At 41.1% G+C, this 27,376-nt stretch overlaps 1 protein-coding gene and 2 long non-coding RNA genes across 14 annotated transcripts in view; 1 reads left to right on the top strand and 2 right to left on the bottom strand.

Moving 5' to 3' along the window:
- Positions 1-563, bottom strand: part of LOC144373439 (uncharacterized) — a 39,990-nt gene extending 39,427 nt beyond the window's left edge. For 8 of the 11 annotated variants that reach the window (XR_013433125.1, XR_013433121.1, XR_013433127.1 and 5 more), the window contains exon 1: positions 162-563. This is a non-coding gene — a long non-coding RNA (uncharacterized LOC144373439). The remainder of the gene's footprint in view (positions 1-161) is intronic. The other 3 variants (XR_013433123.1, XR_013433124.1, XR_013433126.1) reach the window with 3 other exon arrangements.
- Positions 550-20,416, top strand: LOC144373438 (uncharacterized). Of its 2 annotated transcripts, none has more exons than XR_013433119.1 (3): positions 550-684; positions 3,934-4,119; positions 20,276-20,416. It is a non-coding gene; the product is annotated as an uncharacterized LOC144373438 (long non-coding RNA). The 2 variants fall into 2 exon arrangements; XR_013433120.1 differs by having other exon boundaries at positions 3,934-4,069; positions 20,276-20,406.
- LOC144373437 (augurin-like) lies at positions 19,583-27,376 on the bottom strand. The gene is made up of 4 exons (XM_078036511.1): positions 27,195-27,376; positions 22,844-22,891; positions 20,322-20,479; positions 19,583-19,951 (listed from the first exon to the last, which is right to left on the bottom strand). The coding sequence occupies exons 1-4, from the start codon at positions 27,271-27,273 to the stop codon at positions 19,790-19,792; spliced, it is 447 nt and encodes a 148-aa protein (XP_077892637.1). The 5' UTR covers positions 27,274-27,376; the 3' UTR covers positions 19,583-19,789.

The raw sequence follows: 27,376 nt of genomic DNA, 5'->3' as shown, positions 1-27,376 counted from the left end.
GGTGTGGTTTCTCTTAGGTGCTTAGTCCCAACACCCCGGGAGAGACTGTTTTCTACCACATCGCTGACTGCACAGGGCCACCACAGGGCAGGGCTACCCTGAGTGTCATGCCTGCTTGAAGGAAGGTCCCACTTCCAGACCTGAGGCTGGGGCAGACTCACAACATATGCCCAGGAAAGCCCTCGCCAGCAGCTAGCCGTCCAGGAGGCCCTTGGAGGCGGTCACTCAAAGCAAGGAGAGTGGCAGGCTCCTTCCCAGGGCCCCTGTCCTCCTGGGCAGCAGTCCCGTCCCCCTGGCTGAGGAGCCATTTCCCACGGGAAACCCCAGCATCCAGGGCCCCGTCCACACGGTCCCTGGGCCACGAGGGGCAGCCGCAGGCCTCACTCCTAGGAAGTTGGGGACAGGTGAGGAGGCTAGTTAGTTGCTGTCCCGCCCTAGGTCAGCAGCTGAGCTGACAGCCCGGCAGGCGGGGCGCCTAGGGTCAGGCCCTCCGCCTGCAGAGGTGGACCCGGAAGCGCAGCGGAGCCGTCGCCAGGGAGACGGGGGCGGGGCCTGTGCAGGGCGGGAACTTTGAGCCGCTGTCGCGGGGAGCTCCGAGGGGGAGGAGCCCGGAAGTAGCGCCCAGAGGCGGGGCTGTGGTTTCCGGATGGAGGGTCCAGCTCCCGGGGTCCGTGACAGGAGAAGGTGAGCTGCCGGGAGCCGCCCCGGTCTAGGCGCCCACACGAGGGTGGGACCCGGGAGGACTCTGCCGCCGCCCTGGAGCCCCGGTCCCGGCTGCCTGTCCCCTGGAGCCGCCAGGGCGGTCCCCACAGCGCCCACCGCGGACCCCGCGTCCCGGTTCTCACCTGAGGGCCCTCCTCGGCGGAGCTGCTGGTCACAGCGGGTGGAGTGTGACCTGCAGGGTCCTGTGCAGGACGCGGTGGCCTCAGCCGTGTGGCCTGGACCTCAGAGGAGAAGAGGTGGCCTGACCCGCAGGCCCCTGGAGAGGGGAGGGCGGCCCAGGTGACCTGGGGGCAGGAGGCGGTTTAGAAGACGGAATTAGAGTAGATGGGGTAGAGAGAGAAGAGGGGAGGGGAGGGGGATAGTGGAGGATAGGAAAGGCAGCAGAATACAACAGTCACTAATAGGGCATTATGTAAAAACGTGGATGTGTAACCGACGTGATTCTGCAATCTGCATTTGGGTAAAAATGGGAGTTCATAACCCACTTGAATCTAATGTATGAAATATGATATGTCAAGAGCTTTGTAATGTTGTGAACAACCAATAAAAAAAAAAAACCAAACCCACCCCCCCAAAAAAATAGCAAAAGAAAAAAAATAAAACACAGACCCCTCAAGGTATTTCAGGTTTCATTGACACACTCACACATCTGTATCCTGTTTTTTTTCTTTCTCTTTCTTCCTTAACTTCCTGATTTATAAACCCCTTCTTGTTTTCTTCCTGGTCCTGGCTAACACTGTCAAGAAATCCTACAATTTTTCAAGCATTAACTGAAGCAGTCTAATTTATGAAGGTTTATGTGTCGGTGCAGTGGAAAGAGCAGTGACTTAAGGTAGGGATCAAGAAACCATCCTGCGGGCTCTGGTTACTATATTAAATTAGAAACAAGAGAAGGGAATCAGATCATTGTTATGGCCCCATGCAATCAAAATGTAGCATTCAGTGAATCCAAATGGTAGTGGTTTATTACTCAAATGTAATGATTGCATGCTAAGTTTATGGCACTTGCCTAAGCATTTCATTTAGTCTTCATGGTAACCATGAGATAGTACTGTTGTTTGTCTCATTTGACAAAGGAGAAAGTAGTCCACAGGAGCTAAGTAATTTTCAAATGTGGTGAAGCTGGTTTTTTGTTTTTTGTTTTTTTTTTTAGTTAAAGCTGAAATGTTTCCTCTTGATGCATCTTCTTGTTGTAATTGTGCTTGAATTTTCACGTGGCCAGAGACTTTTGTTCACCTTGGAATGGAATGAATTTTACAGCTCTAAGGAATTTTAAGTAGCATTAGTTTTAACCCCTAATTGTACAGTTAAATCAAAACCTAGAAAATGTCAGTTTGTAACAACAGTATGTGTAAGAGGTGGGGACAGCTTTTTGCTTAATAAATAACTGAGAGTGAGTTGAAGTTGCATTTTCTGATTTTAAAATATGGAAAAAAGTATGTTGTTTGGTCAACTTCAAGATTTATTCAAGAATTTTTAAATTTTTATTAGACGTTATGCTTCTTTTTGTGGCACACTGGAAACATGAATGAGAACAGGTTGGTGACCCCTCCACCTTTTTTTTTTTTTTTTTGGTAATTGGGATTGAATCCAGGGGCACTTAACCACCACATCCCCAGTCCTTTTTTATGTTTTGTTTAGGGACAGGTTCTTCCTAAGATGCTTACGGCCTCCCTAAGTTGCTGAGACTAGTTTTGAACTCATGATCCTCCTGCCTGGTCTTCCTGAGCAGCTGGGATTACAGGCATGTGCCTCCACACCAGACAAGTCGGTGACATCTTTCAGCCAGGAACATTGCCCAAGAAAGAGATCATCAAGTTTGCCAAGAAGCAAATGATTCTGTTACAAAAAGGGTGTTATCAGGGTGACCGGGCACAGCTTTGCATTCCTGGAGTCCTAGTCACTCTGGAGACTGACAAGGAAGGATCACTTGAGTCTAGGAATTTGAGAACAGCCTGGGCAACTTAGTGACACCCTGTGTCAAATTTGAAATAATAATTATAATGAGGATAAGTGAGAAAAGAGAGGAAGGAGGAAGTAACTACTATTTGGGCTGAAACAGTTGGACATGTGATGATAATTGCTAAAGTAAAATGATGGGTACATAGAGATTAATCATACCATTTTCTTCTACTATTTTATTTCTTCTACTATTTTATTTATTCCATAAATAAAAAAGGAAAAGAGAAGGTAATATCATTGTATAGGTCAAGTTAATATTTCTCTAAGTGTCTCCTTCTTAAATATGTTCTAGCTTATTGGTTTTGGAGGGTCTTTTTAGAATGTGTTTATCCATTTAGTATTTTTCATTTCTGGACTGAAATCTTTTAAAATTATTTACAATTGGAAAAAGAAATTTAAAAACTTAAAAAACTGTTGCTGGAGGAAGTGATGATATTATTATGGTTGTGAATATTGCTTTAATTTTTCTTTGCTTAGGGGAAGTATCATATGATAAATAGAATTTCCCTGAGGGCTGTCAGTTAACTAGAGACTACCTGGCTTCTATTCTGTTCTTCTGCTTCTTCTCTGCCCTTGATTAAGTTTTTACCACTCTAGGTAACTGGAAAAAAAATTAAAATGGGGTTAATGACCTCTAAAAGCCTTTCTATGTGAAATGAACATTCTTTCCCCTCTTCCTCTCACAATCTCCCTTATTATAGAGGAGTCAAGGTGAGATGTTAAAGACACAAAGTTGCACACCCAAACATATAGTAAGAGTCCTTAAGTAAAGTTATAAAAGATGGCCATTCCAGGAAATCTGGAAATCTTAGTCTTTTTCCCATTCTTCCCTGTCCCTCTCAGAGAAGTTGAGCATGCTCAGAACTTTAGTGACCTGTAGATAATATAATCTGCACCTACATTTCCATCCCTAGATGTGACTACTAAGATCTGACCATTCTGTCTCCTGCCTGGGGAAAAAATCCTTACACATTTCACTTGTCATCTTGTCAAACTGAACATGACCAAACCCCCTCCTCTGAGTGAGTCCACAACACCACTGGGTCTTGTGCCTTTTGGCTTCAGAGCTGCTTGAACTTTCCTTTTGCCTTTATCTTCCACCTGTATCCGTTGTAAGACCCGTGGTTGCATCACTGTATCCCTCAGTGCGTCCTCTCTCTCTCTCTCTCTCTCCATTTCTCTGTCTCCTGCCTCATGAAGCCTCGGTCACCTGTATTCATCCACTTGTTTGGTCCGCTTGTTTCCTAGGTCTGCCGCACCATTTCCTGTGAACTGGCCTTTGGTGATGTTCTTCTAAACTTCTCCACTGCTTTCCTGCATCACCCCTGCCTCCTCCCATTTGATATAGTGTCTCATCATTCGCTTTCTGGTTTGTCTGTCTCATGTGAGTAAAGCACATCCTTCAGTGGCTTCCTAGCAGTCAGTACGTAGGAGGTAAATTATTACATTGTTTACTATTTATAATGCCTTTATTCTATTGTTTGAGTATGGCTCTAGGTTGATATAGAAGTCTGAAGTTTTCTACATGTGTTTTGATTTTGTTTTGTCAAGCAGTATAGTTTCTATTGTTGGAATACTTTCACATAAATGTCCAGAGGAGGGCAGTCCTAGAGCTGGTTTGGTCTCCCTGTGGTGTCCTGAGGACACAGACTTCCCTCCTTTTCTTGTTTCTGCATCTTCATCCTGTCAATCTGGGAGACCAGGGATCTTAAGTTTTAGTTTTATAGTGTCTATTCAGAAGGCGGGCAAAGAAGAAACAGTTGACCCTAGAGATTGAAGGAAACAGGCTACAGAATATGCCACAAGACTTTTGGAAATGCTGTATAGAATTTCATTTTCATTTTCTCTAAGAAATATCATTGGGCTTCTGATTTTTCTACCACTGTACTGAAATTTCTATTTAGTGATTTAAATGTTTGATTTTAAAGAGCTCATTATTGTTTTTAAATTAATAAATTCTAATTAGGTGTATATGACAGCAAAATGCATTTTGATTCATTTACACAATTGCAGCACACCTTTTCATTTCTCTGGTAGAACATGATATAGCGTCACACCTTTTGTGTGGTCATATATATACCTAGGGTAATGATGTCCATCTCATTCCACCATCTTTCCTGTGTTCATACCCCCTCCTCCTGCCTCTTGTCCCCCTTTGCCCAATCACAGTTCCTCCTTCTTTACCATGCTCCCCACCCCCCCACCCCATTGTGGATCAGCATCCACTTATCAGAGAGAACATTTGGCCTTTGGTTTTTTGGGATTGGCCTACTTTGCTTAGCATGATATTCATGCTAACTTCATCCGTTTACCTGCAAATGTCATAATTTTATTCTCTTTTAATGTTGAGTAATATTCCATTGTGTGTGTGTGTGTGTGTGTGTATATATATATATATACACACTCACACTCATATATACATACACACACACACACACACACACACACACACACATATATATATATATATATATATATATATATATATATATATATCACAGTTTCTTTATCCATTCATTTATTGAAGGGCATCTAGATTGCTTCCACGGTTTAGCTATTGTGGATTGAGCTGCTATGAACATTGATATTCCTATGTTACTATAGTATGCTGATTTTAAGTCCTTTGGGTTTAGACCCTGGAGTGGGATAGCTGGTCAAATGGTGGTTCCATTCCAAGTTTTCTAAGGAATCTACATACTGTTTTCCATATTGGTTGCACCAATTTGCAGATCCACCAGCAATTTATGAGTGTGCCTTTTCTCCCACATCCTCACCAATACTTACTGTTGTTTGTATTCTTAGTAACTGCCTTTCTGACAGGAATGAGATGAAATCTTAGAGTAGTTTTGATTTGCATTTCTCTAATTACTAGAGATGTTGAACACTTTTTCATATATTTGTTGATTGTGTATCTTCTGTGTAGTGTCTGTTCAGCTCCTTAGCCCTTATATTGATTGGGTTGTTTATTTTTTGGGTGTTAAGTTTTTTGAGTTCTTTATATATCCTAGAGATATGTGCTCTATCTGATATGCGTGTGGCAAAAATTTGCTCCCAAAATGTAGGCTCTCTGTTCACTTCAATGACTGTTTCTTTTGCTGAGAAGAAGCTTTTTAGTTTGAATCCATCCCATTTCTTGATTTCTTGATTTTATTTCTTGCACTTTAGGAGTCTTGTTAAGGAAATCGAGGCCTAGTCTGATGTGATGAAGATTTGAGCCTAGTTCTTCCTCTATTAGGCGAAGGGTCTCTGGGCTAATTCCTAGGTCCTTGATCCACTTTGAGTTGAGTTTTGTGCATGGTGGGGGGGGTTTAGTTTCATTTTGCTGCATATGGATTTTTAGTTCTCCCAGCACCATTTGTTGTTTTTGGTGCCTTTGTCTAGTTTGAGATGACTATATTTATGTGGGTTTGCCTCTGTGTCCTCTATTCTGTACCCTCTGTCTACATGTCTATTTTGATGCCAATGCTGATTTTGTTACTATAGCTCTGTAGTATAGTTTAAGGTCTGATATTGTGATGCTTCCTGCTTCAGTTGTCTTACTAAGGATTGCTTTGGTTATTCTGGGTCTCTTATTTTTCCAAATAAATTTCTTGATTGCTTTTTCTATTTCTATAAGGAATGACGTTGGGATTTTAATTGGAATCGCAATGACTGTATAGTGCTTTGGGTAGTATGGCCATTTTGACAATGTTAATTCTGCCTACTCAGGAGCATGGGAGATCTTTTCATCTTTCAAGGCTTCTTTTATTTATTTCTTTAATGTTCTGTAGTTTTTATTGTAGAGGTCTTTAACCTCTTTTGTTTATATTTTATTTTTTGTGAAGCTATTGTGAATGGGGTAGTCTTCCTAATTTCTCTTTCAGAGGATTCATCACTGATGTATAAAAATATTTTGATTTATGGGTTTTGATTTTATATCCTGCTACTTTGCTAAATTCATTTATTAATTCTAGAAGTTTAGTGGGTGGAGTTTTTTGGATTCTCTAAGTATAGAATCATGTTGTCTACAAATAATGATAGTTTGAGTTCTTTTCCTATTCATATCCCTTTAATTTTTTTTGTCTAATTGGTCTTGCTAGAGTTTCAAGGACTATGTTGAGTAGAAGTGGTAAAAGAGGGCATCCCTGTCTTGTTCCAGTTTTTAAAGGGAATGCTTCCAATTTTGCTCCATTTAGAATAAAGCTGGCCTTGGGTTTAGCTGCTTGTTAAATTTGGTTTCCTCATGTTGTCCCTGAGTTATTTTATATTCTTTTATTTCCAATATTTTGATTTGGTTCTTTTAAAATATTTCTAATTCCTTATTGAATTTCTTATTCATAGCTTTTATGATGTTGAGTATGTTCCTAGTATCCCTAGATTTTCTAGTGTTTTGAAAGTGAAACGGTGCTGTATTTTGTCAGATGCTTTCTCTGAATCAATTGATGTAATCAAATGATCCTGTAAGTTTATTGATGCGATGAATTATGTTTATTGATTTCCGTATGTTGAATCCTTGCATTCCTGTTATAAACCCAACTTGATCATGGCGCACTATTTTTTTAATATGTTTTTGTATGCGATTTGCCAGAATTTGTTGAAAATTTTTGTATCTATGTTCATCAGGGATATTGGTCTGAAATTTTCTTTCCTTGATGTGTCTGTGCCTAGTATCATCTATCAGGATGATACTAGCCTCATAGAATTAGTTTAGAAGAGTTCTCTCCTTTTCTATTTCATGGAATAATTTGAGGAGTATTGGTATTCATTCTTTTTTGTAGGTCTTGTACACTCAGCTGTGAATCTATCTGATCCCAGGCTTTTCTTGGTTGGTAGGCTTTTGATGGTGTCTTCTATTTCCTTGCTTGACATTGATCTGTTTAAATTGTGTATGTCTTCCTGACTCAATTTGGGTTGATCATGTGCCTATAGAAATTCTTGTAAGATTGTTCCCTTACTGGTATGAAGTGACATTCTTTGTCTCTTCTGATTTTTTTGTTTGAAGTCTCCTTTGTCACATATCAGAGTAGCAACTCCTGTTTGTTTTGGGGTTCCATTTGCATGGTATTTCAGTTTATACGTTTTCACTTTCAACCTGTGGTTGTCTTTGTCTGTAAGGTGCTTCTCTTGTAAACATCATATAGTTGAGTCTTGTTTTATAATCCATTTCTGCCATCCTATGTCTTAATTGGAGAGTTGAGACAATTACAGGGAGATATTTATTAATTCCTACCGTGTTGATTTGTTTATCATATTTAATTTGATCATGTTTCTCATTTATTAGCTACTTTTCAAATTAGCTTTGTTCATTTTTGAACCCCAGGGTTTGTTTTTCATTTCTCCTGTGTGGAGTATTTTATTAGGTTCTGTGGTGCTGGTTTAGTTGTCATGAATTCTTTTGGTTTCTGCTTATCTTGGAAGGCTATTATTTTGCCTTCGATTTTGAAGAATAACTTTGCTAGATATAGCAGTCTTGGTTGACAATTCTTTTCTTTCACGACTTGGAACACATCATTCTAAGTCCTTTGGCTTTTGGAGTTTGTGCTGAGAAGCTGGAAGTGATTCTGATAGACTTGCCTCTATATATGACCTGTTGTTTTTCTCTTGAGGCTTTTAAAATTCTGTCCTTGTTCTGTGCGCTAGGTATTTTCATTGTAATGTTTCATGGAGGGGTTCCTTTTAGATCTTGTCTATTTGGTGTTCTGAATGCCTCTTGTATCTTGAGGTCCATCTTATTCTCAAGATTTGGAAATTTTTCTATTGTTATTTCCCTGAATAGGAAATAACAATATTTATTTATTCTGCATCTTACAACCCTTCTCCATGCCAGTGATTTTTAAATTTGGTTTCCTCATGTTGTCCCTGAGTTATTTTATATTCTGATTGTGCTTACTTATTTTTTTTCTTTAATGCTGTCTGAATGTTCAAGACTGGCCACTTTGTCTTCTAACTCTGAGAATCTGTCTTTAGCATGGTCTACTCTATTAGACTTTCAACTGAACATTTTTTTTGATTTATAGTGACTTTTATTTCCAATATTTCTATTTGGTTCTTTTAAAATATTTCTAACTCCTTATTGAATTTCTTATTCATACCCCATACTCACTTTTTCAATGCATTCAGTTATTTTTCTGCGTTCTCTTGGAATTCATTCATCATTTTCATAATGATTATTTTAAATACCTTATCTGATATTTCATCACCTTCAATATCTTCATGGTCAGTGCTGGTGAATTATGAACTTTAGGATGTGTCATGTTACCTTGGTTTTTCATATTTCTTGTATTCCTGTGTTGAGTTTTATTCTTCTCTTGGATGGTATTTCTCTCCCACCCTTATGTGTGGGCCATTTTAGGGTACATTCTTTAGTTGCCAAAGTATCCTAGAGTGATCTAGATTGAGACCTCTTAGTAGGTGTGGTATCCATAGCCTTTGCATTATTTCTGTATTTTTGCTGTAGCAATGGATGTCCATAGGTGGGACCTGGGGGCTCAGCCATAGTTGTTTCTGCTTGGGGCCTGGTTGTTAGTTTTGGTCTCTGTCTCTTCTATTCTTTGTATTAAAGGATGCTGAAGATTGTCATTAATTTGGTGTAGGGAGCAAGGTGCACTGTCTTTTGATTCAATTGAATTCAGTATCAGAATTTCTACTCTGTGAACTTGTACTGCCCTGTGAGGTTCCCAGCACCCCTCAGAATAGAGCAAAAGTAACAATAGCCACAACCAATGTGAATGATATATAGCATTAAAATAAATAGCCAGTCCCTACTATGACAGCTACAACACTAATTACCACACACACATACACACACACACACACACACACACACACACACACACACACCAAGGATGGCAGAGTCAGCAACTGTCAACAGTAAAGACAACAACCATGAACTAGACCTGACTTTAAAGCAAACATCAGGTGTCAATTATGTAATCCACAGCAGTAATAATTGTATTGGCACTAATGATTGGGGAAGGAGTTATATAAATCAGTTCTAAAAGATGGTTAAAATATAGTTAACTAAGAGAAAAGACAATGTTAGGAAGGTAGAAAATAATTTGCAGTTTCACAAAATGAACAGAAACAAGGCAGAAGAGGTGATGGTTGCAAGGAAGAAGAAGACAAATAGAAACAAAATGAAGGGGGAGAGTGAGTGAGTGAGTGAGTGAGACAGAGAGAGTGAGTGAGAGAGAGAGAGAGAACAAGAACAATAGAATTAGGCTGTTAGCAGGGGAAGAAAAGAGACAATGAGCCATAAAACAAACAAATGAAATCAAAACAAGACAAAACCCCAAAGCATACAAACCAACCCACCCCCCTTATCCTCAAAGGACAAGGCAAGAAATAATAGGTACATTTAAAAATGGTAAAAATGAAAAAAGAAACAAGTATATATGTCCCTAACCCAGTCAGCACAGCAAGAACACACACAGACATTAAGCAAGAAAGGAATGAAGGTAAAGGAAATTATTCTTTTATTTATGTATTTATTTTAGTTATAGTTAAACACAATACCTTTATTTTATTTATTTATATGTGGTGCTGAGGACCGATCCCAGGGCTCGCACGTGCTAGGCAAGTGTTCTACCACTGAGCCACAACCCCAGCCTGAAAGGAAATTATTCTTAATGAAAAATGAGAGAATCATCTCCACTGATGTGATCAGAATAGTCAATGAGAATGGATGGTCACTGCCTATGTCCAACTCTTTTTCTTTCTGTTTCTTTTTGAGCTATTTACTGAGAACCAAAGTAAGGTCTGGGGGTTGTTAACCTCGTTCTCTTTTGATGTTGCTCTCTGATCTGTCAGTTGGAGTAGCCTCAGACTGAATCTGGTTGAAATAAGTCTCACTTCCCTTCTTATCAGCATGAAGTAGGATGGGATGGGAATCACTATCAGTTGGAGTTTTGTCCTCACAGACCAGATCAGTGCATTCCCAGGTGGGCCTACTGCAGAGGTCTGTGAGTGAGGTGGGGTTTAGTTCTAATCAGGCCTCAGGAGCGTGGTTGGGGGGTGTCTCCTCTGGAGAGATTAAACAACACACCCCTAGGGCCTGGCACTTACAGATCTCTACTGGGGGTCGAGATCTCAGAAACCTCCCAGGAGTTCATTGAGGACAAGAGAGCCAATCCTCCACACATTCTGCTGCTGGGGACCAGCCATCACAGGCTAGTCCCTGGTTATATTCACACCCACCTGTTCAGATTCCAGACTCACTTGAGCTTGTTATATGAGCTGACAGACTCACAGAAAAGGTGAGTAGGGCTCCCTTTCACTTTTCCAACTCAAATCCCCCAGGGTACAATCTTCTCTGTGCCTGTTTCACTCACCTTCTGCTATGTACTTCCTAGGCCACCTGATAGGTAGGCACTGTAAGGTCAGGCAGTGGTGACCAAAAAAAGGCTGCTGATTTGGTGCCAGTACCATGCTGTTTTTGTTACTATTGCTCTGTAGTATAGTTTAAGGTCTGGTATAGCAATACCACCTGTTTCACTCTTCCTGCTTAGAATTGCTTTAGCTATTCTGGGTCTCTTCAAATTAGTGCAGCCAATTTGGAAAGCAGAATGGAGATTCCTTGGAAAGCTGGAAATGGAACCACCATTTGACCCGGCTATTCCTCTTCTCAGACTATACCCAAAGGACCTAAAAACAGCTTACTACAGGGACACAGCCACATCAATGTTAATAGCAATACAATTCACAATAGCTAAACTGTGGAGCCAACCTAGATGTCCTTCAGTAGATGAATGGATAAAAAAATGTGGCATTTATACACAATGGAATATTACTCAGCACTAAAAAAGAATAAGATCATGGCATTTGCAGGGAAATGGATGGCATTAGAGAAGATTATGCTAGGTGAAATTAGCCAATCCCAAAAAAAACAAATGCTGAATGTTTTCTCTGATATAAGCGGGGTGACTCAAAGTGGGGTAGGGAGGGAGAGCATGGGTGGAAAATTACCTCTAGATAGGGAATACGGGTGGGAAGGAAGGGGAGGGAAAAGGGGAATAGCAAGGATAGTGGAAGGAGACGGTCATCATTATACAAAATACATGTATGAAGATGTGAATTTGGTGTCAACATACCTTATATACAAACAGAGATATGATAAGTTGTAGTACAAAGATATATTAAGAATTGTGATGCAAAAAAAATAAGAGAGCTCATATATAATGGCAAAAAATAAAAAAAGGCTGCTGAACAAGGCTTTATTGAGATTTTGCTCCCAGGTAAGACCCTCCAGACCAACAGGGCGGGTCTGGGGAGAAGAGTGTGTGGCTCAACTGGACTGGAATTTTTATTGGGCTTAGAGCAGGAAGGGGGGGCTTGGACAGGAAAAGAGTGTTTTTAGAGTCCCTTGTCCTGCTAGGGTTGGTCGGAGGAGCTTGCTATGATCCAGGATTGGTCTGCAGACCCTGCTGATTGACAGGCGGTTCTGTCAGTGCCTGATTGGTGGTTCTTTCTGCGAGGGTTGCTTGGTGTTTTGTTCCTCTACCACCTCAAACCAACCTAACAGGCACCTGCCAGGACAGTGTGGCAGTGTTTGCTGTGATCTCCCAGCTCCTCAGCAGCAGCTGTAGTGGGGTTGCTTCAAGATGACTCCCATCTCAGCTCTCCCAGGCCTGTTGGGAAACAGAGCATCTTTCAAGCACCAGTGCACAGTGCAGCCTCTGGATCAGCTAAGATTGAAACTGGTCTTAAAAATCAGGATGGGGTCCTTGTTCCGGTTCTCAATGAAGATTAAACACCTGAGAAATGCCAGGGCAAAGACAATGACAATCAATAAAAAATGAACAATCAAGAACAAAGAAAAAAAATTTTTTTAAAAAGGTTTACTTAAAGGATAGAATAGAGAGAGAGAAAAGAGAGAGACTCCTCCGGAAATAAGGAGATCCAGAGCTGGTACCCAAGAGAATGATTTTAGGTTTCTTTTCTTCTCCTGTCCCCTCTTCCCATCCTGCCAAAAGGTGACTGAACATTGGGAAAGGAGCCATCCAGCGGGTACCTCTCCCCATATGCCCAGAAAGGCAGAAAAGAAGATGCCCATGGGGTACTCATTAACATCTCCTTGCTGGGAAGAACAGTTGCCTGGAGGCTGGTAACCTTGGCAACAGGTTTTGAGGAGGAGGAAGTGTTCTGGAAGTATTAGCATTTTGTTTCTTCTTAAATTAGCCCCCTTCTTCCCCAACCCAATCATTTATTATCTATGCTATCTGCCCTTTGCCCCAGTGAAGCAAAGACAGTTTGTGGGGGAAATAAAACAGACTAGATATAAAATGCCAACCTACCATAGCATAAAATTTGGAGAGGGAATTCAAGGCACATGTATACTTCCTGAAGAAAACTAAGACTGGCTATTGGTTACCTGCAACTGTTGTGGAGTATAGTATTAAATACTAATCTAGACCTTGAAAAGAAGTAGAGGGGAAAGAATCATTGAGCACTGAAAATCAAAAGGGTCCAAATGAAGGAAGAGGGTGAGAAAGAAATAAGTGAAATAGGGCAAGTCAAAAGTCCCAAATGTCATGTTAGAAATAGGGGCTGTGACTGTAGCATAGCTCAGTTGTTGAGCATGTCCATAGCTTGTTTGGGGTCCTGAGTTCAATATACAGTAAAATAAATAAGTACTCATCACAATAAATACGTGGGTTAAATTCTACAGTTAAGGCCTTAATTGTTCTTTTAGAAACAAAACAAAATTCAGCTAATACTCATTATAACAGACATATCTAAAGCACTCAGAAAGATTAAAAGCCAAATAAAGAATAGATAGACCAGTAAAGTATTAACAAAACAGAGAGGAAAATTCAGGCCAAAAACCAAACAAACAAACCATTACTCAAAATAAAGAAATTTGCTACATAATAATTCCATTCACCAGGAAAATCTATCAGTTTCAAATTTGTATACACTACACTATTATGTATCATCCCATAATATACAAAGCCAAATCAGCAGAATTAAAACAAAACATGATCAAAATCATCACCAGAGCAAGAGTTCTTAGTAAATGCTAGAATGACAGACAGAACACACACACACACACACACACACACACACACACACACACACAAAAGAAAAAAATACCGCAGTAAGGAAAAAGAAATGTGAATGGTAAAACAATGCAGTTTGAATTGAGGGACATGACTGCATTGCATATCTGGGAAAGATTTTTTTTTTTAAAGCACACATGGAACAGTGCTGGCCATAATACACTTCGAAGGGTCCGCATCTGACAGACCACGTTGCTTACCATAACGCAATTAAGTTAGTAAACAAAGAAAGATGATTAGAAAATTCACTCACTTGGAAATTTAATAATACAATCAACTCATAGGTCAAAATATAAATTATGATTGAAATTGGGAGATTTCACCATCTAATTTTTCACATCAAACTCCTGTGGCACAATACTTGAAGTATTAAGTGCTTGTGTTGGAGGGTGGGAAGGCTCAAAATGGAATGTAAAAATAATTAAAATCAAAGACCTACAAAAATGGAAGAAAAAGAAATAAAAACAGAAATTTGTGAAATAGAGAACATAGACAAGGTGTCAGCAAAGCAAAAGCTTCATTGGGATGTGAATCATCTTTTAAGGGGGCAGAAATAAAACTAAATGGAAAAAAAGAACACAATCACACATACGAAGAAATACAGACAAGACAGAAGAGCAACACTTCACACACTTCAGAACTTTGGTATCGTGGATAACATCCTGGAAAAATAGAAGTAAATAAAACAGACTAAAAAACACAGATCAGAATAATTCTTTAAATGTAAAAGAAATGTAATCAATAGTCAAAATTTTTCCCAAAAAGAAAATACTGCATCCAAATTTCTGTATCTGAATTCAGGAAACAGATAATTTCATTCTTACCACTGTAACAAAAATATTAGCGAAAACACTCTGAAATCATTTTATAAGGCCAGCATATCCTTCACACTCAAATAGAGCAGAAAAGAATGAGAAGGAAAGCTATGGGCCAATCTTATTCATAAGTGGTGGATGCGAAAATTCTAAATCAGTGTTTCCAAACCAGATCCAGCAATGAACGGTAGCACATACCTGTAATCCCAGTGACTCGGAGGCTGAGGCAGGAGGATGGCAAGTTAAAGGCCAACCTCAGCAACTTAAAGTCTTAAAATAAAGAAAGAACTGGGGGGTATAGCTCGGTGATAGAACACCCCTGGGTCAAACCCATAGTACCCCTCATACACACACAATATGGTTAAATTACAAAAATTCAATTACTTAATTGATTAATATTAGATTTTTTATTAATGAAATTCACCATATTAACAGATTTCAAAGGAAAAGTGACATTTTCTCAATCAACAAAGAAAACCCTTCCATAACCATATAGAACATAAATATTTTTTTCTTAGCACATTTTTAGAAGTAAATTTTCTTACCTTGGAAAGGGGAATGGCACTGGGTAGTTTTAGTGGTCGACTTGAGCAAACTGCTAGTCACCTGGGACATGGTAGAGCATGCTTGTGGGGTATATTTTTGAAAGTGTTTCCCAAGATAGGCATGTGGATCTGTGAAGTGAGTGGGGAAAACCTTTCTGAATATGGGAGGCCAGGGCCTGGATAGAACAAGAAGGCAGGAGAAAGAGGGAACACAACAACAGAAGAAAGAGAGAACTCCCTCCAACCTCTAGGCTTTTCCTTCTAGAGGGGGCTAGTTTCAGTTGCTATTGCCCTTGGACACCAGATACCGGGTTCTTTGGCTTTGAACTCTGGCACTTGTACCAGTGGCCCTCCATAGGCTCTTGGGGCTGCTGACTTATGATAGAGGCTACATTATTAGCCTTCCTGATCCTGAGTTCTGGATTCTTGGACTGAGCCATGTAAGCAGCCTCCCTGGCTCTCCAGGTTGCAGGTAGCTGTTGTGGAATGTTTCATCCTCTCTGGTCATAAGAGCCAATCTAGTGTGTGTGTGTGTGTGTGTGTGTCCACTCACGTGTACATACAAATGTTAATTGCCTATTGGTCTGTTCTCTGGAGAATACTGAACAATACAGACATCTACAAAAAGCAACCTGCTGACCTAGCTAAAGGAGAAGCATGGGAAGAACTTCCTTAAGATTAGAAGTAAAAGATGTCTTCCATCACCCTCCCATTCTTCTCTTGAGCATTGCTCTGTGCTTTGGGCCAGCCCTCTCAAGAAACAAAACAAAAGCTGTAAGGATGAGAATATAAAGTGGTGGAGCTGCTGTGGAAGACCATATGGCTATTCTTACAGAAAAATTAAAATAAATTATCATAGGATTCTGCAATTCCAAAGAGAATTGAAGCAAGTTGTTTTGGTCAGCTTTTTTCCCCCTGCTGCGACTAAAAGGATCCAACCAGAACCATTGTAGGGAGGAAAAGTTCATCAGAGGGCTCACAGTTTCAGAGGTCTCCAGTCCATAGAAGTCCAGCACCATTCCTTTGGGCTCCAGGTGAGGCTGAACACCATGGTGGAAGAGTGGGGCATAGGGAAGCAGCTCACAGGATAATCAGGAAGTAGGGAGAGAGACTCCACTTGCCAGATACAAATATATACCCCAAAGCCTCGTCCCCAGTTCCCACCTCCCCCCGCCACACCAAACCACTTCAGTTATCACTCAGTAATTCCTATCAGGGGTTTAATTTATTGATTGGGTTAAGACTTTCACAACCCAGTCATTTCTCCTCTGAACTTCTTGCACTGTTTCACACTTGAGCTTTTTGGGGACACCTCACATTTAAACTATAACATTCTGCCCCTGGCCCTCACAACCATCTCACAGCAAAATATATTTTGTCTATTTCCAAGAGTCTCTGAGGCTCAATGCAATCTCTCATTGTGAGCTCCTGTAAAATTAAAAGCAATTTACAAGTATCCAGTGTATAAAGATACAGAGTAAACATTTCCATTCACAAAAATTGGGTCATAGAAAAAAGGGATAGTACCAAAGCAAGACTGAAATCCAGGTAGGCAAAAAAAAATCCTGTAGTTCTGTGTCTGGCCTCTGGAGCACACGGCATCGTGATGTTCTCTCCAAAGGGCTGTGTGGCTCTACCCCTGTGGCTTTTTTGGTTGCAACCCAAGTGGCCTTTCTGTTGACTTGTCTCTGCTTAATTCCTGCAGCTTTCCTAGGACAGTGCCCCACATTATTGGCATTTCTTAATTTCAGGGGTCTCCACTGCAGCTTTGGCTTCCTCCTCAAAACTCTATATCTTGTCTTCTCAGGGAGTGCCTGCAGGGACTCCGACCCTACTGCACTCTGCGTTGCTTCAAAGCCTTCCTTTGAAATCTTGGTAGAAGCCTCCATGACCCCCTAACTCCAGCATCCTGCATTCCTGCAGAACCAGTACCACCACATGGTTGATGCCAAGGTCTGCCGCCATCTTGAGCAGTAGCCAAGCCTCCAGAGACCTTAGCTGCAGCAGACTCTGGGTGGCTGAGCACATTGAAAAAACTTTCTAGGCACCTTTGTGCAAGAAGGATTTCTGACTGGTCTCTTCTCAAGAGAATTTTCACTTTTACTCCCTTGAGCCTGAGATAGAAGTGGTCTTGCTCCTTCTGAGATGCCCTTAAGCCATTTTTCTAATTGTCTCTGGGCAAAATCTTTAGCATTTCTGTAGTGGCAGTAATGTCTTTAACAACTGCAACTTCCTTAGCCCCAGTTTTACTCCTGCCTTTCAAGTTCAGGTTTCTCGAATCTTTCTGCTCTGCTTTCTGCTCCTGAATATCATAGTAACTTGGCTAAAAGCTGCCAGTAGTACCCATAGCACTTGCTGAATGCTATACTGTCCAGAAATTTCTTCTGCCAAATAAGAAGTTCATCACTTTTAAAATCAGCCTCACAGAAAGTCTCAGGACATGGACAAAATGCAGAAACAAAACAGCCAGAACAAAACAGGAATGGCCTCTAGTCCAAATTCCAATAGAGTCATTCTCTGAAGCCTCTTGGGCCCTGTCTTCACTGTGCATGATCCTATTGGCATTCTGTTCTTCTGAGCTCCCAGTAGAATCAGCCATTAAGCTCCACTTACAACAGTTTGAAGCATTTCCAGCTGGCACTGGTAAGCATCTCAAAATTCCTCCCACCAAATGCAAAATATACAAAAAGCTTCTGAGCCATATGGTCAGGTTAGTCACAGCAAGGACCCCACTACATGGTACCAATTTCTGTTTTAGTCCGCTGTTTCACTGCTGTGACTAAAACATCTGACCAGAACAATTTTAAGAGAGGAAAAGTTTATTAGAGGCCTCACAGTTTTAGAGGTCTCAGTCCATGGACAGCTGGCTCTATTCCTTGGGGCTCAACATGAGGCAGAACTTCTTTGTGGAGAGTGTGGCAGAGGGAAGCAGCTCTTATGGTGATCAGGAAGCAGAGAAAGACTGCAGTTACCAGATTCAAATATATACCCCAAAGCCATGTCCCCAAGTCCCACCTCCTTCAGCCACACCCTACCACTTTAGTTACCTCTCAGTTAATCCCTATCAGGGGGTTAAGATTGGGTTAAGACTCTCACAGCCTAATCATTTCTCCTCTGAACTTTCTTGCATTGTCTCACATGTGAGCTTTGGGGGACACCTCACATCCAAACTATAACACAAGGGCACAAAGACATACTAGTGTACCCATTCTCGTTGCAGCATGATTCATTATAGCCAAAAGCTGGAGGTGACCCAAGTGTGCATTGACATAAGTGGATAAACAAAATATGGCATAGATGATGGAATGTTATTACACCTTCAAAAGGAAAGAAATTCTGACACACTACAGCATGATGAACCTCAAAGGCATGCCACATGAAATAAGCCAGACACAAAAAGACAAATATTGTACATTTCTGCTTGTGCCAGGAACCTAGATTAGTTACTTTCGTAGAGAGAGTAACCAGGTGGTGGTCACTAGGAACCAGGGAAAGGGCCATTTGGGGAATTACTGCTTAATGAGTTTCAGTTTGGGAAGGTGGAAAAGTCCTGAAGATGGATGGTGATGATATGAATGTACACCTAAAAATGGTTAAAATGGTAAATTTGGGGTCATCATATATTATCACAATTTTTTTATAAAAGTCATATGAGTCTTCCCAAGAAAGAAACAGATGGACTTTAATATGTAATTGCCCATAACCACTTGTGCTGAATCCAGTGTTTCCTGATAAATCCAGGGTTATTATTTTTAACCTAAGGTTTATGAAGGAGAGTGTGTTTCAGAGGCAATAAACAAATTTGGCCTATAGAGTCTTTTAGTGGAAAAGGAGGAAAAGGCTTTCATTAGATTGTCACATTCCCCTGGAAGTGTGAGAGTGCTTCAGAGTTGGCCCTGCCAAGCTCCCATCTCCTCCCTGCAGGCCCTCTGCAGCTCTGCCTCCTGTGATGAGCAAGGGCTCAGGTCCCTCACTGTCCTCCCCCGCTCCTTCCCACCTCCTTCCTCCTTCCCTTCCCCAGCCCCATATTTTTTTAATATAATATAAATTATATTCTTTAATCTTCTTAAATTCTTTGAAAAAGTTTGATTTTTTTTAATTTTTAGATGAGTATGGCACTTAAATCAACTTAACTTCAGATAATTTTCTATTGCTCTTCATTTCCTGAATGATCTAGCTTTGTTTCCTGGGTTGTCCAGCTGTGGCTCAGGGGCTGGAATCCAAAAAGCCTTCAATGCCTGTGGAATAATTAGAATTCTACAAATCAAGTCTTGTAACTGGAAATCATTTTCAACTAGATTTTCTCCTGGTTTTATATTTTGTACTTAGTATAGACTGCATTTTAATCAATTGAAGAACTCTTTGTTCATTACAGTGTCTGCCTGGGATGTGGTAAAAATTGCTATGATCATAATGGCTCTCAAAGGATGCTTCAACTTTAAAACATCAGAGGAACAAGAATCGGCACCCGCTTAATTTTCATCCAAATAAATTCTGAGACTTCTATTTTTGACAAAATGCTTTTATTTCCAGTTTTAAATGATATATTGTTAGAAGCTTGCATGAAATATCAAAAGGCGCTAAGTCACAAAAACTGTCTTAAAAAGATCCACTGAAATAAAGCACAACAGAAACCGCATAGAGTAAGGGACTGTGAGATTCCTAAGGGAAGCACCTTGGGTTTCGTGTACATGTGTGGCAGTGGTGGTCAGTAGTCATCATAGTTGACACTGGCTCCATGCCTAAAGCTATGGGGGCTCCGGGGTCCAATGGCAGAGTCTTCATCATAGTGACGTTGGTAGTAATCACCATAGTAGTCATGTCCATTTCGGTCTCTATTTAGCCAATAGGTGATGTCATCTTCAAATTTCTGGAGGAAAAGAGAAAGAATGATGGAGAATGGATTTAAAGACACATAGTCCCCTAAAAATCACCACTTACCAATGGCTTTTCTCTATGGTGGATTTTCTTCAATGATTAACAATGCTTACTATGAATAACTATCTCCTTCTAATGTTCTTATACACAGATATCAACATGACCAGATACCAAAAAGGGGTATTTTTCCTTAAAAGATTTTATGTCTCCACCTTAAAACTTTTGTTGTACTAGTTGTAAATATACCCAGACCCAGCACCAGAAAATAGACTAAACCAAATTGCCATGTCTCATTTCTTATGTCCTATTTCCCCAGCCGGCCTCTCTCCCCACCAGCCCACCCTGCAGGAAAGTGCACCCACCGCTTCGTCAAAGCCCATGTAGAGGAACTGCTGGTACCACTGCTGCACCTCTGGCCGAGTCCGGTCCCACAGCTGCCGCTTCTGGCGCTTCATGCTGCTCAGGAACTCTTTGGCTCTATTCTCATCCATGGCCACTTTTGTCTCAGTCAGAGCAGGTGCTGAAATGAGCAATTTCCACCCCGAAATTGCAAAGAATAATTTTTTTAAAAAACAGCAGTTTTTTTTTTGTTGTTGTTGTTACTAGAATCGTACTGTGGGTTGAACTACTTTTTAAAATTTATCCATAGTAATTGTACATATTTATGAGGTACAGTGTGATAACTCAGTACACATGCAATGTATAATGATTCAGTTGATAATTAGCATTACTATTTCCTTAACCATTTATTATTTCTTCATGTTGGGAAGGTTTGAACTCCTCTCTTGGAGTTCTTTATAAAATATGTAACAAATTGATATGAACTATATCACTAGAACATTAGAGCTATGCTGTTGAACATTGGAACTTACTCCTCCTACGTACTTGTCATCCAATCTCCAAGTTTCCCCTTTCCCTGAAGAATGTGTAATAAGAATTGTAATGCAAAAAAAGAGAGTACATGTATAATGGCATAATTTTGGTGTGAACATACTTTACATACAGAGTTACAAAAAATTGTGCTGTAAATGGGTAATAATGAGTATAAGGCATTCCACTATTGTCGTGTATGTAAAATACAAGTAAGTAAATAAATAAATAAAAAGTAAATAATTTAAACTAAAAAAAAATGAATAACTTTTGTTATTGGAGTGTAGCCACTCTTATACACCGCATCGTGTACAGGATGGCTTTGCCTCTTGATTATTCTTTCATGCATCTGAGAAAATACAGCTTCATGTCATCAGCTCCATGCTCTTTGCTCACAGCATTTTCTATATGTGTATAGCCACTTAAAAGAACTGGGACTCACTTTCAACATGTAGCTTTTCAGGGTAGCAATGAAATTCAGCTCATCCCCTGAAGATCCCCTGAAGCCCAGGCCTCAGCAGGGGCTGGTGGCTTAACCCCTGGCCTCTTCATTCAGGAAACAGAAATGGATATTTAGTGCCACACATGCTTAAAGTGTACGTTCATTTCATATATAAGCAGGGAATGTAGTGCTTGTTTAGGGGATGAAGTAAGAAACCCACCTAGCAGTGCAACAGGTGTTCGTCTCAGGCTGCTGGAGGACACAATGTCCTATGGAGGCGTCTCTAGGCCTCATTGTCTGATCACTACCCATTCTGTTGCATCTCAAAAGGTTCTAACTTTTGCTTGAACTGCTTCCTTTAATGTCTTCCCATCATAGTCTGAATGTCTTAAATGGTACCACTTCAGTAGGATGTGCCTAGGAGACTCGGTGTTGTTAGGAAGAACTTATGGGATAATGAAACTAATATCATGGATAAACATCAGGGCTTGTTGCATGGTCTGTACACAATAGGTGCTTAATATGTGTTTCTTGGCTTCATGTGAATAAGATTCAAAGATACACACCCAGGAGTCACGATTATCTCAGCAGTTTGCTCACGTCTGATAGGCTGGCGCTGTGAGAGCTGCTCACCCCCAGGCATCTGTGAGGTGATTCTGTTATGACCAACCAGCCTAGGGAGGAGACATTTCTTTCCAAATCAGAGATAATCCAGGGCCCTGCGAGTGGCCAGAACGAAGCTGACAGCCCCCTCCCAGGACCTACTTTCTCTGGGAGGGGTCACCTGAACTCCAGGCACCTGTAGGGGATCCCTGAGAGACAACTGAGAACTATGGGAACAAGTGATTAAGGGCCTCACCTTGGAAGCAGACTTTAGCCTATGAGAATCTTCTGTAAACCAGAAGGGGGAGAAAGAATAAGTGATCAAACTTCGTATCAGAAATGTGGTTGCACTTTTTAATTTCTAGGATAATTTTATAGAATATACTGGCTGGGAGAGGAAAAATGACATTCATGAGACCACACAATGGATCCAATTGACCTGGCGGCAATAGGCCCAGAACCCGTATTTTGTGACTATTTTAACAACATCTTGCTGCTGTCTACAATATTCATCTTAGGAGCACTTCTTCCAGCAGAAATTGGCAATTAAAAGGTATCCCTATGGAAATGCCCTTCCACAATTTCTAATTACAGAGAATGCCACAACTCTGCAGTTCTAAGCCCACTCCTGCAATGACTTCACATGCTCTGAAGGATATGCCCAAGTTTAGATACAAGCTCTAAAGTTCTTCATGGATCTAAAATAAATAGCATTCAGTTGACACTGTTGCACTGTTTTGTCTATACTGACAGCTTTCCAAAAAAGAACCTACACACATTTACCAGCAATAATATTTATCTAATCAAATACCACACCACATACCCACAGAATAAACCCTTCATATCTTCAAATCTTTTAAGAAGTAAGTACTCTTGATTTTCCAAATACAAGACTGGACACATTCAATATTATCATTTCATTTCCATCCAGTTAAGAATGCATCCCTTATCCATTTGGGGCATATTTACCTTCTTGTTTCTGAAGCATCTGCTTGAGTTTATTTGCACTTATGCCGCCTAAAGGAATAAAAACAGAAATCAATTTCAGAGTTGCACTGAATCCTTGAATTTTCAACTGTAAAAATAAGTTGGTAAAAAATAATCTCAGACCCCTGTCTTGATTGCTAGCTTGGTAGTGTTGCATATTTAACACTTTTTGCACTCTGATTATTCAGGAAAACAATCTGGGGTTCCTGAAGCTAATGTCAGTGATGACTATGGCTGACCAAGGACATTACAACTGGAGCTACTTCCTGGGATAAGTGACGTAATTCTTGGAGGCCTGGTGTCTAATCATGAAGGACAGCCATCTATCATGTGTATCTTCCTGAAATCATTTACTTCATGGTGTAACTCCTCCATCCAATGGAGTCCCTCAAGTTCCTATTCATCCCAATCTTCAGAATATGAGATTATGTGGAAGTATGGTTTTGCAGAGGAACTATGTTAAGGATCTCAGAATGATTATTATTCTGGATTCAGGGTGGGCTCTAAGTCCAGTGACTGGTGTTGCAAAGAGAAAAGGAAAAGAAAAAAAAAAAAAACAGGCAAGGCAGAAATTAGGACTTGGGCTGCCACAAGCCAAGGAATATTCTTTAGCTCTCTTAAAAATCAGCCCAGTTTTGTACTTTGCTCTGATCATCCTATAATCAAGCTTTTTGTGGGGGGGTGTCTTTTTCATTTTTTTTTCTTTTTTTAAATTTTTTTAGTTGCTCAAAACATTACAATGATCTTGATATATCATATATTTGATTCAAATGGGGTACGTAATCTTAATCTTATTTTTCCACGTGTACAGATTGCAGGACCACATTGGTTATACAGCCATATTTATACATAGGGCCATACTAGTGTCTATTTTATTGTGCTGCCCTTCCTATCCCCCCTCCCCTCCCCTCTTATAATCAAGCTTTATTAAAATCATTTGCTATTTTATTTATTCTGTTTTTGAAAGAGTTTCTAATAAGACCAGTTATTTTAATAGAAAAATAACATGTCTGTCCTAAAAGAAAACCCACCTCATTGACCGTACAGAAGAATTTGATCCTTAACTGCACTTGTCTCATGAAAGGTGGACCCAAAGCCTCCAGAGAAAACACTTGAAGCATCCTGAGTAGTGAGTAGAGCATCTTTAGGTGCAGAATGGGGAAATGCCTTCTTGACAGGGTTCTTAACCTCAGTCCATGGACAGATTCTAAATTGTCCAGAGAAAGAAAATTGTGCCTCCGTCTGCAAAGGTACAATTTTGGTGGACTAGAAGCCAAATGCTCAAAAGTATCTGGGGTCAAAAAAAATTAAGAATCTCTGCTTTGAGCTGGGGGTGTAGCTCAGTGATAGAGCATTTGCCTGTCTGGCACAAAGCTCTGGGTTTGATCCCTAGTCCTGGTGAAAAAAAAATTAAATTCCTGTTTTATTTGTCAATAATACTTTAATAAAACCAGGGGAAAAATTTTTTAATAAGAATCCCTGCTTATATAATTGACAATGTAGCAGAGGAAATACGTCACAAGAGTCACCAGCTGGCTGCTTGCTGCTCTAAGCTGAACTGTATTATTAGTGTGCCTGTGCTTACAAAATTTGAATGTAAACCTCTCTGGACCACATTGCTCACACAGCCCATGGTTTCTAAGCAGCCTCCTCACCTATTAACCCCTGTAGGCTTTGGGATCTGGGGGTTACCCCCTTCCTTTCCAATAGTTTCACCATCCAAGGAACCTACTGGCCTGGCCTCTGGGATGGGATAACAAGCTTCTAGAACTTACTAAACTATTTTCTCCCAAGCATTTCTGTCATAACTCATGGGTACAGTGGCCACACTTTCTAGCTCTCCAAGGGCAGCCTTAATTTACACCAATTGTCCTGATCAATTCATGACAGTGCCTCCTTTTGCTCTCCAGAACATTCCATTATGGATGATGCTTATATAACCATCCTCTATTTGTAGAGGTTGACTGACATGGAAATGGCTTGGGAAGCATCTCTAGGAGACCGCACTAAAGGGAGGGGGATAGAAGTGTTTCTTGTCCTCTTGTCTTGCGTAGGAGGGCTGGGTGTCTGCAGCAACCTCAGGGACTGCTCTGATATTTGATTCCGTCCACAACCTCTCATTTGAAGAGGTCATGAAAAACATGGAGTGGTGGTCAAAGGAGAGTGTCCAGGGCAGACTAGGGCCCGAGGATGTGTAATAGGAGAAAAAATTGAAGGCATTTTGGTATACACCTATAAACTTCTGGAAGGAGGACTAAGATTTGACCACTGGATCCTAGATTAGGGCATGAAGTAACGTTTTCAATGCCTGGGCAGCCACCAAAAGATGACACAAGTGGCCCGAGAAGTTTCTGTTGGGAGATACTGAGAGCAACTGAGCATAAATCAACAGAGTTGAGTGCTTGACCAGGCTACCATAGAGAGAATTATTTGATTAGATGGGGTGGGGCTACTCTTAAAGGCTGAATTTCCCTTCTAACCTTAAGAAGCAATGAAGAAATCTATGAAAATATTTGCCAAGCAGATTGATACATTTCTTGGCGCTAAAATTAGCATTCATAGATGGCATAAGACTTGTCAATCTCTGAATACTCTCAGGTAGTGCATACAGAATTATCACTCCTCCATCTGTTTGCTTTCTGTGAAAGTGCTTAACAATTAATGAGTGAAATGTGGTCTTACATTGAAATAGATATGGGACTTAGGTATTTATCATAAGGCTGCAATTTCTTGCAGCAAATGTCTGTTACTACTGTTCCAGAAATGAGAGTCCCTCCAAATCTCAGCTATGCCACTGAACGGAATAAAAAACAAATAATGGATGTGATGTATTTTCTGTAGACATTTTTTTTATCCCAACATCATCAGTTATTATTTCTAGGCTGTGTTAATAAGCACTTTAGTATTTATCAAATCTAGTTACCTGAATCAGATTGCCTAGCAGATTCAGAATTACAAGATGCCCCTTTGAAGGTGCTACTATTAATAAATCTATCAAGAAGGGATCATTTTCTGCATTAAATTTTTTTGGATCTCATAAGGAGTCACCTTTGGGATTCCTTAGAGATTTTCATTTTCCGTCAAAAGACCTTCCACATGTGTTCAACTTAATGAGGATAATATTTTAAATGACTTCTACAGCAAAGTTCTTGGCATGGACTAAAGGAAATATGAGCCCTGGAAATGAATGGCTTATAGCCAGCATTCACATGACTTATTCAGATGTGCTTCTTTAAATGTGAGAAAGAGGAGGGGGTACATGCATCATGTGATGGGAGATTACTGATTAGTTTCACCTGTGGTTGTAGTTTAGAATAGCAACCTCCCCAGCCTGAACACTGCCCACCCCCCATTCTAAAGATTCTAGGACCCCCACCCCTTGCCTGTGTCCCCTCAGCCTGGAGTTTGTTTTGAATAAGCAAAATACAACAAGAGAGCAATCGAGTGGGCCTTCTATTTCCATTAGATAGGGCCCAGCTCCTTTGTGACAGAACAGGCACCAGTCTCAGGTGCTTGGGCAAGTCAGTCACTTTGTGCTTTCTGGCCCCAGGTCCCTTAGCAGTAAATCTGAGGTTCCAATACCTGAGTTGTAGCCTCAAAGATGCTACAGGAGGTCAGCTGTGACCCATAAAGGATCCAACCAGGGGAGGGTGGTATCTCAGGACAAAACATATACTTTGGGATTGAGGCTCTTAAGGCAGAATCTGTGGATCAGGAAAGCTGTGCCTGCCCACTTCCTTCACTCTGAGTGTGCCTGTGAAGGCACTTTAAATGGAAAATGGCCAGGGAATCATCCACACTTTCAGCCTGTTCTCTGAGAGATCCAAGAGATGGAGAAGGTAAAGCATTACTGCTTGGAGAGCAGCTCCCTCTCTGGGGTGAGGCCTGCCCTCAGCCTTGCAGACTGGAACCATCATAGTAACTGTCTCCCAGCGCCTGCCTGGAAGGGCATCCTCCTCAGGATGCCATCAGCTTCCCCCTCGGTTCCCTCCAAGGACAGACACCACCCCCGTTAAAACCCCCGGCGTCCCTTGCATTACTCCCCGAAACTCTTCCTGGCTACCTTTCAGACCTCTTTTCACAGGGGTGCCTCTCGGATCCGAGACCCTCCGCCCTGGATCCTGCCTCTCTTTCTCGGCCTGCTGGAGCGCACCACTTCTCACCACTTTGGCAGAAATTTAGAACTTGTTCTGCTCCAACCTCTTGGTCCTGTTCAGGCTGAGGCTGGGCCCCAAGGCCGCATCCATCTCTGCCGGTACCCAGGCAGCGCCTCCCTGTGTCCACCCCACCCTGGGACGAGGCTCTGTTCTCCGCCTCTCATGGCCCCACGCACCTGGACCAAGGCACAGCAGCAGGAGCAGCGCCAGCCCGGTCAGGGCCAGGACAGCGGGCCACGTGGAGGACGCGACCATGGCCGCGGAGGGTAGGCAGGAGGGCGGGGGCTGCACGCGGAGCTGCTGCACGGGGAGCCTGGGCTGGCGGAGAGAGAGGAGCAGGCTGCCGGCGCCGCGGCGG

This window comes from Ictidomys tridecemlineatus, unplaced genomic scaffold (assembly GCF_052094955.1).
Source record: "Ictidomys tridecemlineatus isolate mIctTri1 unplaced genomic scaffold, mIctTri1.hap1 Scaffold_398, whole genome shotgun sequence".
Classification (NCBI taxonomy): Eukaryota; Metazoa; Chordata; class Mammalia; order Rodentia; family Sciuridae; genus Ictidomys; species Ictidomys tridecemlineatus.
The sequence above is the reverse complement of the archived record's forward strand: the minus strand, read 5'-3'. Positions and strand labels throughout refer to the sequence as shown.

Coding starts and splice junctions, on each gene's coding strand:
- LOC144373437 (XM_078036511.1), bottom strand. CDS start 27,273: ATGGTCGCGTCCTCCACGTGGCCCGCTGTCCTGGCCCTGACCGGGCTG. Junction 20,480..22,843: donor GATGCTTCAGAAACAAGAAG/GTAAATATGCCC, acceptor TGCTCATTTCAG/CACCTGCTCTGACTGAGACA. Junction 19,952..20,321: donor ACATGGGCTTTGACGAAGCG/GTGGGTGCACTT, acceptor CTTTTCCTCCAG/AAATTTGAAGATGACATCAC.